This window comes from Nanorana parkeri, unplaced genomic scaffold (genome assembly GCF_000935625.1).
Source record: "Nanorana parkeri isolate BGI_ZX_2015 unplaced genomic scaffold, ASM93562v1 scaffold3044, whole genome shotgun sequence".
Lineage (NCBI taxonomy): Eukaryota > Metazoa > Chordata > Amphibia > Anura > Dicroglossidae > Nanorana > Nanorana parkeri.
In genome coordinates, this window is record NW_017309312.1 from 56,389 (window position 1) to 70,991 (window position 14,603).

General features: G+C 48.0%; 1 protein-coding gene across 1 annotated transcript in view; it reads right to left on the reverse strand.

The window, feature by feature from the left end:
• Positions 1-1,802: 1,802 nt before the first annotated feature.
• LOC108802703 (zinc finger protein 665-like) overlaps positions 1,803-14,603 on the reverse strand; it is a 14,303-nt gene continuing 1,502 nt past the window's right edge. The window contains exon 2 of the mRNA XM_018574562.1: positions 1,803-2,698. Within this exon, the coding sequence (XP_018430064.1) occupies positions 1,821-2,698 (878 nt within the window). The 3' untranslated portion in view covers positions 1,803-1,820. The remainder of the gene's footprint in view (positions 2,699-14,603) is intronic.

Sequence of the window (14,603 nt, forward strand, 5' to 3'; positions counted from 1 at the left end):
AAAATAATTTTAAAAAAATTAAAAAAAATCTTACCATCTTTTACTTTTCATCATTTGTATTATTATGTTTTACTTATTTTTTTCATAATATTTATTTATTTTCTAATGTTTTATCAAATTTTTTTTCATTTACATTTTTTTTTTCCACTTAACTTTATTGCTATCACACAGGAGCTAACAAGCCCCCTGTGTGATAGCAATTGGAGGTGACGGGTTCTCTTTATTGACCCTTCCACCTCCAATACAGGAGTTCTAGCGCAGCGCTGTGCCGGAACTCCTGTGACAGGTGAGAGGAAGGGCTGACAGGTGTGATCGCCGCCACCGCCGCCTTAAAGGGGCGACCTCCCAGTTGCATCTTTGCGCCCCCCACAGCGGCGCCCTCAGGCAGATGCTTGACCTGCCAATATGGTAGCGCCGGCCCTGGGTGCTTCAGGAGCAGAAGCAGGGTGACCCTTCCTCTAGGCTTCATCAGTGGTGAGGAGTGTGGATCATGCAGCACTCCAGTCACAGGATGACATCAGCTTTTCATCCCTCAACCCCAAACCCTTCCCCCGAGATGTATGAGGAGGGGGAGGGGCGGCTCCTCCAACAAGTACGAGGCGGAGATACAAAACTACTCAGACACGAGGAGAAGAATAAAACCTCCAGTATGAGAAGAACTTGTAGAGTCAGCAGAAGGAATAAAAGGGAAAGAAAAGAAGATTTAATGATACAAATGTGAAGAGAACCTTTATCAATCACCTTACAATGAATATCATGAGAAGAAGAATAGAAACATTTCATCTCCATTTGTTTCACAATCATAAAAATGTCTTCATATATTTGTATCTTTATCAGGGAAATGTGAAATGTTCCGTCTGAAGACGTCATATCTTCCACTTTCCTCCAGCAGGGGGCTCTCCAGAGTCCATGAAGCTGCCTGTGCAGACTGATCACTACTGCAGTGACATGGTCAGTCCCGTCATGTAGTCTGATCTCCCCTTCTCTTCATCCACAAGTCATATCTAGCTCCTCCCCCTCACCATGATGGAACGTTCTATGAAGCTTCTGCTGAAGAGCACGGGGAGGATAGACGACACTGCTAGAGGGACCCAACCAGCAGACGGGGAGCCTGGAGGGGACAGGGGGCGGAGGGCTACGCTTACATTCCTTGCAACTAACCTCCCCAATAAGGGCCGACAGATGAACCATAAAACAAGTAATAGAGGCCACAAACTCCTCCCACCTGAGGCATGAGGGACCCCAGATGGGGCGACAGAAGCATTAGAGGAAGGAAGTGAACCCAGCTGAGGACTATCAGATAGAACATCCGGTGTGACCTCCCCGGTGTAAATGTCACAACATACCCATATTACAAGGGCCCTTGCACTCTCTCTCTGCCATAACGAGGGGCCCCCAAATAGATACAAAATCACATCAAGGGTTGATCCGGGGTCCCCGTAGTGGTTCTGGCACCCGGAAGACAATGTCTGCTCCCAGGTGAAGTTGGAGGAATTCAGATCCTGCAGTTATGTGCCTGTCCTCCCAGCTCACAAGATGGCCACCGCTGCTCCTGACTGTAACTGATCCGGAATCTGGGAAGTAGCCGAGGTGGCTGGACATGGCCAGAAGAACTTGAGAGAAGAATCGATGAGACAAAAGGTCACTAAACTACCGCACATCTCCATCAGTAGAGCGGAGACGTCCATCACCTAAGGACACTACCAAAAAAAAAAGTTTCCTGAAAGGGGGAGGGGTTATATGAGGGTCCTCACAAAGTCCAATCACCTGATATCTGCATATAGAGGGCCCTTCTGTGAAAAACATTTCCCGCACTCGGGTCAGGAATATGGCTTTTCCTCCTTGTGTAATCTCTGATGACTGAAAAGAGTACCCTTCTGTGAAAAACATTTCCCACACTCAGGGCAGGAATATGGCTTCTCACCCGTGTGTGATCTCTGATGCTCGATAAGATAACACTTTTGTGCAAAACTTTTCTCGCACTCAGAACAGGAATATGGCTTCTCCCCCGTGTGCAATCTCTGATGTTTGGTAAGATTGCACTTAAGTGAAAAACATCTCCCGCACTCAGAGCAGAAATATGGCTTCTCCCCTGTGTGTGATCTCTGATGTTTGGTAAGATGGCACTTACGTGAAAAACATCTCCCGCACTCAGAGCAGAAATATGGCTTTTCCCCCGTGTGCAATCTCTGATGAATGGAAAGAGAGCTCTTCTGTGAAAAATGTTTCCCGCACTCAGGGCAGGAATATGGCTTCTCACCTGTGTGTACTTTCTGATGCTCGATAAGATAACACTTCTGTGAAAAACATTTCCCACACTTGGAGCAGGAATATGGCTTTTCCCCCGTGTGCGATCTCTGATGACTGGAAAGAAGGCCCTTCTGTGAAAAATGTTTCCCGCACTCAGGGCAGGAATATGGTTTCTCGCCAGTGTGTAATCTCTGATGTTTGGTAAGATTGCTCTTGAGTGGAAAACTTTTCCCGCACTCGGAGCAGGAATATGGCTTCTCTGCAATGTGTAATCCCTGATGTTGGATAAGATAACTCTTTTGTGCAAAACATTTATCGCACTCAGAACAGGAATATGGTTTCTCGCCCGTGTGTAATCTCTGATGTTTGGTAAGATTGCACTTAAGTGCAAAACTTCTCCCACACTCGGAGCAGGAATATGGCTTCTCCCCCGTGTGCAATCTCTGATGTGTGGTAAGATTGCACTTAAGTGCAAAACTTCTCCCGCACTCAGAGCAGGAATATGGCTTCTCCCCCTGAATTCCGGCACCATCCCCCACAGGACGAGGTTGCTCAGAGTCAGAGGGATTCCATGCTCTATCCACACTGTGAAGTCCACCATCCATAGCTGAGCTCATTGTCTCTTCTCCCGCACAATCTGCTGGGATGTCCTCATCTTCCATCTTACAACCTGGAGATAAAGTCAGAGGATCCTTTGAGGGTTTCTCCATGGCGTGTCCTGGAAACATAGAAACACATGATGGAGAGATATGAGAGGGTTAGATGACTTCACTCAACATTCCATCTGGATCAGGAGGTCTGAGGGAGCAGATGTTCTCTGTGGAGGTCCCAACCAGCTGGGACTCCTCCCCTTCTTCAGTCAAAGGGCCTTTGGTCCTCCTCCCAGATCACATCTACATTTACACAGCCCTGTCAGAAGAGGCAGAGCCAATGGGGACTGGGAGGAGCATGCTCTTCACCCAACCAGAAGCCTAGGCACTGGGTCATGTGATCTCCGATAAACAAGATGTTCGGAATTCAGACTTGTATACCCTTCACCACAGAACAAGTGACCCCAGGCCTAGGCTTCTGGTGATGAGCAGCACTGGAGGGAGCTTGGAGAAGTATGTTCTCCTGGAAAGAGAAGTGTTTCAGTCTTTGTTACTTTTCATCCCAACAAGACTGATAATAGAGTTTTATGTTTAGCTAGAAGTCAAGTCAGGTCTGTGTTGTATCAGTAGGGAAAGGAGTGATGTCATGTGACCTCCCAGAATCCTCCTCACCTCTCCGGTCAGGTCTGTGTTGTATCAGTAGGGAAAAGAGTGACTTCATGTGACTAGTGATGATGGAACTTACTACTGAAGTCTATAGGAGGTGAATCTTGGAAAGAATTTCTCTCCATTTTTAAGGCTCATGGACAAGGGATTGTCATACAAGGGAGCTGGGCTCTGCTCTGGGGGACATGTTGTTCAGCGGGGAGATGACCTCCATTTTATGTGACTATGAGAGTGACATGTATGCCTGTGTTGTAGGCCAGATATGAAGAGGGAGAGATGAGGGATTGTTTGACTCATAAAGTAATATTACATTGGATGAAGTCTAAGAAAACAGAAATATTACAGAGACACGCTGCACATCATGTAAGCCTTTCTAATAGGACGCATTTGAGGTGTGAGGGATGAGGGGCTTTTGAATAAAAATAAAAATTTCCTTGGATGATGTCAGAGACACAAGGCAGGAATATTGTACAGGAAGCAATGGATCAGCAGCAGGAAATGATAATGAGTAACAGGCCAGCAGCGGGGGCAGTAGATGTTATTGGATGGTAGGCCAAAAGTGGTGGCAGTAGATAGTAATGGATGGCGGGCCAGCAGCAGGAGACATTATTATACAGGATCTATGTAACGGCTGTTTACAAATACAAAATGGAGGGAGACAGTTCAGTTACAATACAATTTCAGTACAATAGGGTTAGGAGGGTACTTGGTGTAAGAGCTTACAATCTAGTAGGAGGGGCTAGAGATACAAAAGGTAATATTTGTATAGACTGAGTTAGTGGAAGAAGGAAAAGGACAGTTATTATGTGGAGGTGGGAGTGGCTTCCCTGAAGAGATGAGTTCTCAAGGATCACCTAAAGGTCGACAGAGTAGGGGATAAGCGGACAGATTGGGGCAGAGAGCTCCATAAGGTGGGAGACACTCTGGAGAAGTCCTGAACGGGAGCATGAGAGGAGGCGATGAGAGAGCTGGAGAGCACCAGGTCTTGAGAGAATGGTTTGGGTGACATTGTGAGATGGAGGTTGGATATGTAGTCGGGGGCAGGGTTGTAGATGGCTTTGTATGTTGTTTTTAGTATTCTGAATTTTATTAGTTGGGCAATTGGGAGCCAGTGAAGGGATTAGCAGAGAGGGGCGGGGGATGGGAGCCAGTGGAGGGATTGGCAGAGAGGGGGGGGGGAGGGGAGCCAGTGGAGGGATTGGCAGAGAGGGGGGGGGGAGGGGAGCCAGTGGAGGGATTGGCAGAGAGGGGGGGGGGAGGGGAGCCAGTGGAGGGATTGGCAGAGAGGGGGGGGGGAGGGGAGCCAGTGGAGGGATTGGCAGAGAGGGGGGGGGGAGGGGAGCCAGTGGAGGGATTGGCAGAGAGGGGGGGGGGAGGGGAGCCAGTGGAGGGATTGGCAGAGAGGGGGGGGGGAGGGGAGCCAGTGGAGGGATTGGCAGAGAGGGGGGGGGGAGGGGAGCCAGTGGAGGGATTGGCAGAGAGGGGGGGGGGAGGGGAGCCAGTGGAGGGATTGGCAGAGAGGGGGGGGGGAGGGGAGCCAGTGGAGGGATTGGCAGAGAGGGGGGGGGGAGGGGAGCCAGTGGAGGGATTGGCAGAGAGGGGGGGGGGAGGGGAGCCAGTGGAGGGATTGGCAGAGAGGGGGGGGGGAGGGGAGCCAGTGGAGGGATTGGCAGAGAGGGGGGGGGGAGGGGAGCCAGTGGAGGGATTGGCAGAGAGGGGGGGGGGAGGGGAGCCAGTGGAGGGATTGGCAGAGAGGGGGGGGGGAGGGGAGCCAGTGGAGGGATTGGCAGAGAGGGGGGGGGGAGGGGAGCCAGTGGAGGGATTGGCAGAGAGGGGGGGGGGAGGGGAGCCAGTGGAGGGATTGGCAGAGAGGGGGGGGGGAGGGGAGCCAGTGGAGGGATTGGCAGAGAGGGGGGGGGGAGGGGAGCCAGTGGAGGGATTGGCAGAGAGGGGCAGCAGACACTGAGCAGTTGGTGAGGTGGATGAGTCTGGCAGCAGCATTCATGATAGAGTGAAGGGGGGAGGAGCCTGTTTAGTGGTCGGCCAACAAGTTGGGAGTTACAGTGGTGGAGGAGAGAATACAAGGGAGAGAATTAGAAGCTTTGCGGTTTTGTTTGTTTAAAATGGGCGAATCATGGAAATGTTTGGGAGGTTGAGTCGGCAAGATTTGGATGGTGATTGGATGTGGGGATGAAAGGAGAGTTCAGAATAAAGGATTACTCCGAGCACCCTGGTATGATGGGGGTAGATTGTAGTTCTGTTGATTGTGATGGAGAAGTCGGGGGAGGGGACACGGAGAGGAGGAAATATTAGGAGTGTTGGAGAGATTGAGTTGGAGGAAGAGGTGTGACATCCATGATGATATGTCAGTATGTAGAGTAGATTAGAGATAGGTGAAGAGACAGAGGGGGTGAGCTGAGGAGCGGAGAGATAGATTTGGGTGTCATTGGCATAGAGATGGTATTGGACGCCATGGGAGGTTATTAACTGACCCAGGGAGGAGGTGTAGATGGAGAATAGAAGGGGCCCAAGGACAGAGCTTTGGGGGACTCCCCCGGAAAGAGGAAGAAGAGAGGAGGAGGAAGAGTTGTAGGTGACACTGAAGGTGCACTGAGACAGAGAGAGCAGAGTCTTGGAGGCCAAGGGATTGGGGTTTGTTAAGGAGAAGCAGATGGTCAACCTTGTCAAAGGCAACAGAAAGGTCCAAAAGTATGAGGAGATGGTAATGGATGGCAGGTCAGCAGCAGATGTTACTGGAGACAGACCAGCAGTGATGGCAGGAGATGATAATGGATAGCAGGCCAGCAGTGGTGGCAGGAGATGGTAATGGATGGCGGGCCAGCAGTGGTGGCAGTAGATGATAATGGATGGCGGGCCAGCAGTGGTGGAAGGAGATGGTAATGGATGGCAGACCATCAGTGGTGGAAGGAGATGGTAATGGAGACAGATCAGCAGTCGCACTGGGCATTGGTTGTGGGGGTGCAGGCAGGGGGGCTTATTCACATCAGGGTACCCCTTTAACCACCTCCCGGCCGGATGGGAGCTCTCTAGATCTGAGCAGGCGTCTTTAGACCAGGCATGATTACAATTGGGGATTGGCTAATTTTATTAGCAGCTATGGTAAAAAAGGGATTGAAGATGTTCTGCTTTGGTGCACATGTCACCGTGGTGATTAAATGTAGTATATTGGACCACCATAGTGCGCAGTCTGGTCTCTGCCTAATTATTAGAGAGATGTCATCTGACCTCCCAGACTCCTCCTCACCTGTCCAGTCAGGTCTGTGTTTTATTAATAGAGATAAGAGTGATGTCATGTGACCTCCCAGAATCCTCCTCACCTCTCCGGTAGGCAAATTTGACCAAAAATTTTAATCTGGGAAATTGGCGTCAAATTTCTGTACAACCCGAATCTGAATCTCATCCCTAATACAAGAGACTGCTCAGGTGACACATCTCCAAAATGAAGACAATGTTCTGACCTCATAAACGGGTAAAAGATTTGATCCTGAATGGATTAATATATACGTTTCCACACTATATATGTGCAGACATCCTAAGTCTCCCGGAGGTTCCGGGAGTCTCCCGCTATTAGATAGCGGCTCCCGGACGACCGCAAGAGAGACATTTTATCCCGGAAAGGATTGAAACCTTTCCGGGTCTGCTGCGCTCACTAGTTCGGCTTCTGCTGAGTATGAATAAAGTTTAAGTTGTAAGAGAAAAAAAATGTTCGTGGCTGGTGAGTGGGAGGGGTTTAGGCACGGCAGGGCAGCCTGTGATTGGCTGGAGACAAAGGTCCCAGAGCTAGCTCAGCAGACACCTTGTCATGTAAATAACAGTGCCGGGGGGAGGCGATAGAAGACGCCTGTGGAGGGGGCAGGGAGGGTGAGTGGCACAATTCCTAATTTTGGCTGCTGGCTGAGCTGTGGAGGGGAGCTCCCTGCGCTGCAATTCATCACACACAAAGAGCACAGCCACCTTTACACAAGTGCCTGTAACCGTATTTCTTGTCATATGCTGTAGTGTTAATAATCACAAATAAAATAAAAACATAATGTAATTAATAATAATATAAAAGAATATAATTAATAATAATGAAATGCTATAATATCTACTATGTTTGTGTGTGTGTGTATATATATATATTTAGTAGATATCATAGCATTTTATTGTTATTATATAATTTTTTTATGTTATTATTAATTAATCTTTTTATTTTATTTGTATTTTTTTGTGATTATTAACATTATATGCTGCTGCTGTCAATCAGCAGAGGTGGACCTGAGGTGCTCCTCTGCTGATTGACAGCAGCAGTGGGTGTGTACAAGAGCGAGCCTGCTATTGGCTATTGCAATTTGAAATAACCAATAGCAGCCTAGCTATTCATTCCCCTGCTATTTAGGTTTTTTTTATTCTGACGGTGGCCGACGGCCGCTGTCAAAATAAAAAACAGAGAAGGTACCTCCCTGAAATGAGAAGGGCACCTCCCTGAAATAAGGTTTTGCAGGTTGGGATGTCTGTATGTGAGTAGCAGCATCTCTTGGAGATAAATGACATCACAGCGACTATGGAGGACGGACATGACGGGTATAAATGTCAAAATAATATCTCTTTACCTCCTCTGCTGCCAGTTCCGGCAATGTCTCCTTTATACGGCCTCCTAATTCATCTCACCCGGAACTTCCTGTCTGTACCTGACATCACTTCCTGTCTGCACCTGACATCAGTTCCTGTCATAGAGACTTCCTGCCTTGGTATACGTGAGGTCACCACCTTGTGGAGCTCAGAGGAACTGCAGCCTTGAGAAACGTCTCGCAGAGTGAACACGGCCTTGTCATTGTTGCCGAGTGTCCCGGATGGTCATCAGTCACGCCTAGACCCAGCTAGTCCACCCAGCTGCCAAGGCCGGGCTTTGGCAATGGGCAGACATGTGACCCCCTTCCATACTTATAACACCCCACAAAGCCCTGAGAATGAGGGAGATGATCTGAGAGAAGTCCCCGTGGGGTTCTGGGAAATTGCTGGGAAATCTCATCTGTAATCTCACCAGATCTCAGGGAATCTAAGGCACCCCACCTTCCTCATCACCGGAGACCACTTGGCAGGAAGCTGCAGGAACATCACAGGCAAAGTATTCTTCCTGCACGGCCGCCCTCAGAAAACAACAGACAGCAATGGAATAAATAATAGCTAGGCTGCTATTTTTTTAGGTGAACAGCGATGTGTCTCCTCAGGTTAGGCCACGAAAGCAAAATAAGAAAAGTGGCCCCATGAGATTGGGGCCCCTGTCACCCATGTGTATTTTTTTTCTTAACTATTTATATTAAATAGAGGTGTGGGGGTGACTGTCATGTACCTGTCTCTCTGGGGCGGTTTTGCTGGTTCTTTCTGTTTTGTCTTTCAGGTTACAAGCTGCCTGCTGTTGCTAGGAAGATTTACCTCAGTTGCTGGGCAGACCTTCAGTCAGCTGAGCACAGGATTGGTGACAGAGTTTTGGCGGGAAAACAGCTGACCAATGAATGTAACCTTTCCCCTCTATAGTCACTCCTGTCAGTGGGCGGGGTCAGCAGTTACCTCAGGACTGCCAGCTGGACTCACCTCTGGATTATCTTCAGTCTCCCTTTAGGATCTTTTCACCTGCTCACAGCCCGGAATGGATCATTTACTTCAGCGTGACTTCAGAGGGCGGATTCTCCTGATGGGGGGGACCGGCTCAGACATTTTAACTATTCCTGACTACAGCTGCCTCTTCCATTTCATCTGTGGCCCCTGCGCCTCTCATTACTGATGAGCCAGCCTCACCCTGTGTACAGCATTGGGGCCTATACCTGAGGTCAGCTGTGAAAACTCTTCATTTACCTGCAGGCGGTCTGGGATTTGTAGCGGGAGCTTTAGGAGCAGCATTAGGACTGTCATCTGTGACTAGGGAGGATCTGAGCATTGCAGTGCTGCGTGGTCAATATTTTTGTCTGCGAGGTCATCACTCTCCAAGAGATTGCCGGGCGGAGGATTGTGAGGCCGGACCAGAAGTGCCTGAGTCACATCACCACTGGGACCGGGCTGCCACTAGGACTTTTCAGAGACTAGGGATGTAGGACACAGGCCGGAGGGGGGGAGGAGCTACCAGGAAAGGCCAAGGAAGCCCAACTCTCCATCAGACATCCACAGCGCCAGTGTTCCTGTCACAGTGAGCGGGGTGGGCAGCGGACCTCATGCTGCTATCCTGGCCTGATCGCCAGAGCGTCGGAGGAGGGGCCTCTCTCCACCTGGACCCTCACTTCATCACAAGAAAGGGGTGAGCTGAGGTCTGAGGGCCGGGAATCTATCTGTATTCACTGTCTGTTGCTCTGGGTCATTCTCCCTCTGTGTCACTATCCTCCCTTTGTAAGGTGTAGTCTGTCAGTCAGCCTTTAGCCACCCCTTCCCTTTACCCTCATGTCTCCGGTGCTTCCCTTTCATGCGCATTCCCTCCTTGCTTTATCTTAATGACTTTGGATTTACAAGACAGTGTAGTATGAGAACCTTCCTCATCTATGCCATCAATCTGTATCCAGTCAGGCAGACCCTTGCACGGAATAGTTGGTAAAAATTGATCTAGAGAAGATTGTACAATCAGATTGTGATGCGTGTGGTGAGCGTTAGGTAAATTTGGCTCAAGTTAAAGGAGAACTATGAGGTCAGGGCTTTCCCCCATAGTTCTCCTCAGGGTAACAGGATGACACAAACTAGCGTCCTCCCGTCACCCTAGGCTCAGTATATAGAGAGATAGCCTCGGATACCGGCCATTCTTCCTGCTTCTCCATGACGCTTCACAATTTCTAATCGTAGCCTATTGTTTTCAGAAGTCTGCTTTTGCAAGACACTGATTGGTGGAGAGCGTTCACCAAAAGGCGCTGAGTTCAGCGTTCCTGAAAAACAATGCTGTCTGATGACCTACGTGCCCAAACCGACCAATCTGTCAGCTTATATTAATGTCTTTTCTGAGGATGTTTTTTTACTTCCTTTTTGTGAATGAAATATTCCAGGTTGTAGATTGTAATGTCTGTAGAATGGCGGCTCGATGTTGTGTTTCTGAATGGTCTCAGACACGTATGAAGGGAGGATTGCCGGTTCCTTTTATGGTTTCTCTATTTGTTGATTTTCAGTGATCACTTCTCGGTGCGCCTCATAAATAAATAAAAATAAAAGTGTCGGGTTAATTCACCTTTTGTCATTTACTTCTTGCCGGCCTATTCTTGGTAGGATTCCTGTCTTACATTTATCAGGATCTGCTTGTGCTGAGATTGTTTGGTCAATCGACCCAGTTAGGCCTTGTTCACAACAAGCGAGGAGCAGGTGCAGATCGGATCAAAACTGCGTCCAATGTATTCCAATGGTATCTTTTGCTCCAGTTCACATCGCAGCGTGCAGTTCCAGAGCAGGTGAAAAAACTGCAGCAGGCCCTATTTTACCTGCTCTGGATCTGCAAACGCATCAAAAATGCATGCAAATGCCTGGAACGCACTGTAAGCCCATTTTAAACTTTCAAAAATTCTTTCAATAATTTTTTAGTCAAAAACGCATCTAAAAGACTAGCGTGCGTGTGCAGAAACCTGACCGGATCTGCTCTGCATTTGGTGTGAACAAGGCCTTAGCCAATTCTGCAATCAGATCTGTTTTTATTTTTTATTTTTGCCTTTTGCCCATATGAGCGGGAGTTTTTAACCCCCGAGGTCTACCAGTTTAATGGTTGGTCGGGTAACTTCCTGAGGGAGTACTATTTCCTTATTTAGATGATTTTATGTTTATTGATGAGTGGCCTGCTTAGTACATACGAGGTGCTGAGTTTAGGACATTGTTATTTATTATCTGGTTTTCATCGTCTAATGTAACATTTTGTATCCCTTTTGGCTGCTGTGAAACATTATTGCCGCGCGCCGCAGAATGCTTTCCTGGGTGTTACTAATGATTCCACCGACTTGAATTTAATGCTTCTACATAACAGGTCTGATGTTTACGTCATTTGGTCGTTTTTGGGCATTTGCACATTCGCACATGTAATGCTCTGGACTACAAATCCCAGAGACGTCAAGCTTATCTCAAGGATGAGCCCAGCTGTAAAGCTTGGCAAAACTTTAATTTCTATTTGTTGTCTGTTCTTGCAGTAAACCTCAAGGAAACTGACCCAGTAGCATTTAAAAGTGCTTTACTTGGCGAAAATGCTGCGTGTACTAACTTAGTTACAGGAAAAAACAAACAAATACATAAACAAGACAGGCTGCTACAAACATTCACATGCACCCACTACACTTTCTTCTAGTACATGTATGATTTCTAGGAGGGGAAACACTGAAAATGTACTTAGCTCAGGCTGCAGACTCCAAAAATTCCGTGATGAACAGGACTTCTTGGCCTACAAATGGCTTCTCGTTGCAGTCTCTGCTAAATCCTTTGTACAGTATGTCCTGGTCTTGAAGCAAGTCCTCTTGTCTTTGTGAAGCCCCCTCGTACTGTCCCCCTCCTGTGAAGCCCTGGTCTGGTGAAGTGCGGTGCTCCTCAGCTACTGGCTTTTTATTGAGAGAAACACACTTGGAAGCGACCTGCCCCCCTTTCACTTTTAAGAAAATGCAATACAATGCATTTCACTTTCCCACCTCTAGGTGGCAGCATTGTACCATAAATTGCCATCAGTAGTCCAGATTTGATTTGAGTCTTGACCAGGCTAGGTGTGACTGTTTACGATCACCATCCCATTGTGATACGAATCAATACAGGACAAGCTACACCATTGTGAAAAACCAGTTCGGTCTGTTTAGGTGGCCCCTTCCATTGTATGAACCCAGCTTTCTATCAACAAACAAAACCTCCGTCTCTATTGCAAATCTATGCGTGTCTGAAAAAGTCCACTAAGATATATCGCAACACAGCACAGTATGGCTATGGGCGACATATGAACCAATAGGTTGGCACTTCCCAACTCGGGCCTTAAATTCCCTTATCTGCAGGATGGCCCTGTGACGACATGGTGATCGGTTTAGGAGTTAAATGTGTATTGGTGTTATGTGTAATTATGTTATACTGTGTGACCTGGTTATGAAAAGACTATCAGCACCATCCCTCGTTATCTCCCATTGTACTCTGAAGGAGCTCAGAACAATGACATTCTGGCCAGGCTCTGCTATGGCTGTCTGGAGCTCGTTAGCAGGGAAGCCCTGTGGTGTTGAGCAGACCGATTGTCTGGGAGGGGAGGGGGGATGTGATGGGATTATAATCTGATCTCATCACTTGCTGTATAAAAGTTTGTGCAGTTGCTCAATAAATCAGTTTGTTTCACCTACACTCGTGTCCCGACCAGTGACTGGGGAAACTGGGAGCTAAGGATCTTCAGGTTGCAAGATCTCCTGAGCAAGGAAGAATACAGCGGAGGACATACTCATCCTGAGTACGGGGGTCCGTCACAGGCCCTGTTAGGGAGTCCCAGGGGATCTGCTGGTTTGGCATTCATTTATTTGTTTACAACATTAGCAGTAGATATAGGCAAAAAGTTTTAACGCTTTAACAACTCTTAACACTTTCCTTGTTTCGGTTGCGCGCTCACGTCCGAGAAAACGAAACTGCTCCGGCGGCCGCAAAGCATCTTGGGGCGGGCGCAATTCGGATTCTCGGCCGGGAGAGGAGCAGAAACGCAAGCTAAATTTATGAACGCGTGCACCCGCATGCAGACACCGCTGGATCGGAAGTGGCTGCTAGCAGAGAGGTGTCAGCGCTGGATCGGAGAGCCGCCGCAGCGCTGGAGGGACAGATGAAAACATCCGGGAAGAAGAGGAAGATCGGAATAAGAGACATCATTTAAGGTAACATTAACATTGGAGGGAGGGACATTTTTTTTTATCCTTTCATGTCACTTTAAGAACAGCCAATAATAACGTTAGTGACACTGATCCTTCAGCATTTCAGGATCAGATGCCACTAAAGGTTTTCTGATCGTTCCAACAATGATCAAAAAAAACTGCAACATTGTTTTCAGCAATAGAGACATGTATCAAAATGTTTCTATTGCTTATAGTATAGCAAAAAAAAGAAAGCCGGTATACATGGGGATTTCCCGATCTATAGCAGCTGTCAGAGTGACGGCAAGAGCTGCAAATGCCTCTCTGCTCTCACTCTCAGACACCCCCATTCCTGAAGGGGATCGGGTGTCTGAAAAAGCTTAACTCTTTCATTCATGAATGCCTCAATACTGATCCATCCATTAATGAATGGTAACCGGCGATTCTCAGCGATTACCAGCATTGCAGAGCCGCAAATAACTGGCCCTGTACAGTGTACGTCTCCCGTCACATAGTTACATAGTATTTGGGGTTGAAGAAAGACATACGTCCATCAAGTCCAACCCATATAGGTCCACGCATCATCTCGTTCTTAGGGATACTGGTACCCCCGGATATTACGCTCCCTCAAGAAATTGTCCAAACGTTTCTTGAACAAATCTACACTCTTAGCTGAGATGACGGCCGATGGCAGTGAGTTCCAGACCTAACCGCTCTGACTGTAAAGAACTCCCTTCGCCCATTGTGCTGGAATTTTTTCTCCACCAACTTTAGGTGGTGGCCTCTAGTCTTTGTAATGGAGTTAATCTCAAACAGTTTGTTGCCAATGTTGCTGTTTGTTGCCAATGCCACGAAGGGGTTAAATAAGTGTTGGGGCTGTTTATTTACAAATAGGAATATACATACATTCTAATTACAATGGAGGGAAATGGAGAGGGCGTTTGGAGGGGGGTCAGTAGGGATAGGCATTGAGGTCAGGATCCTTCAGCTACCATCATCATTCTCTCTTCCTCTCTCAGTCCCACGTGCCATGGCCTCTTCTCTGTGCTCAGAACATTCCTCTCCAGCAGGTCTCAGCCAATCACATTCTTAGTTGTAGAGTCCAGAAAAACTTTGTCTTCTCCAAGAGGTCACCATTGTTCCTGCTGGTGAGTTAGGTTTGTGCAGATGATCACATAGGAAGAAGGTTCCATCCTATGTCCCTGCCCCCATCCCACCACGTATGCTGCATTGCTGACACAGGTGTGGGCAGTAAATACCAGCGCGGGGGGGGGGACGGGGCGTCCCCAGG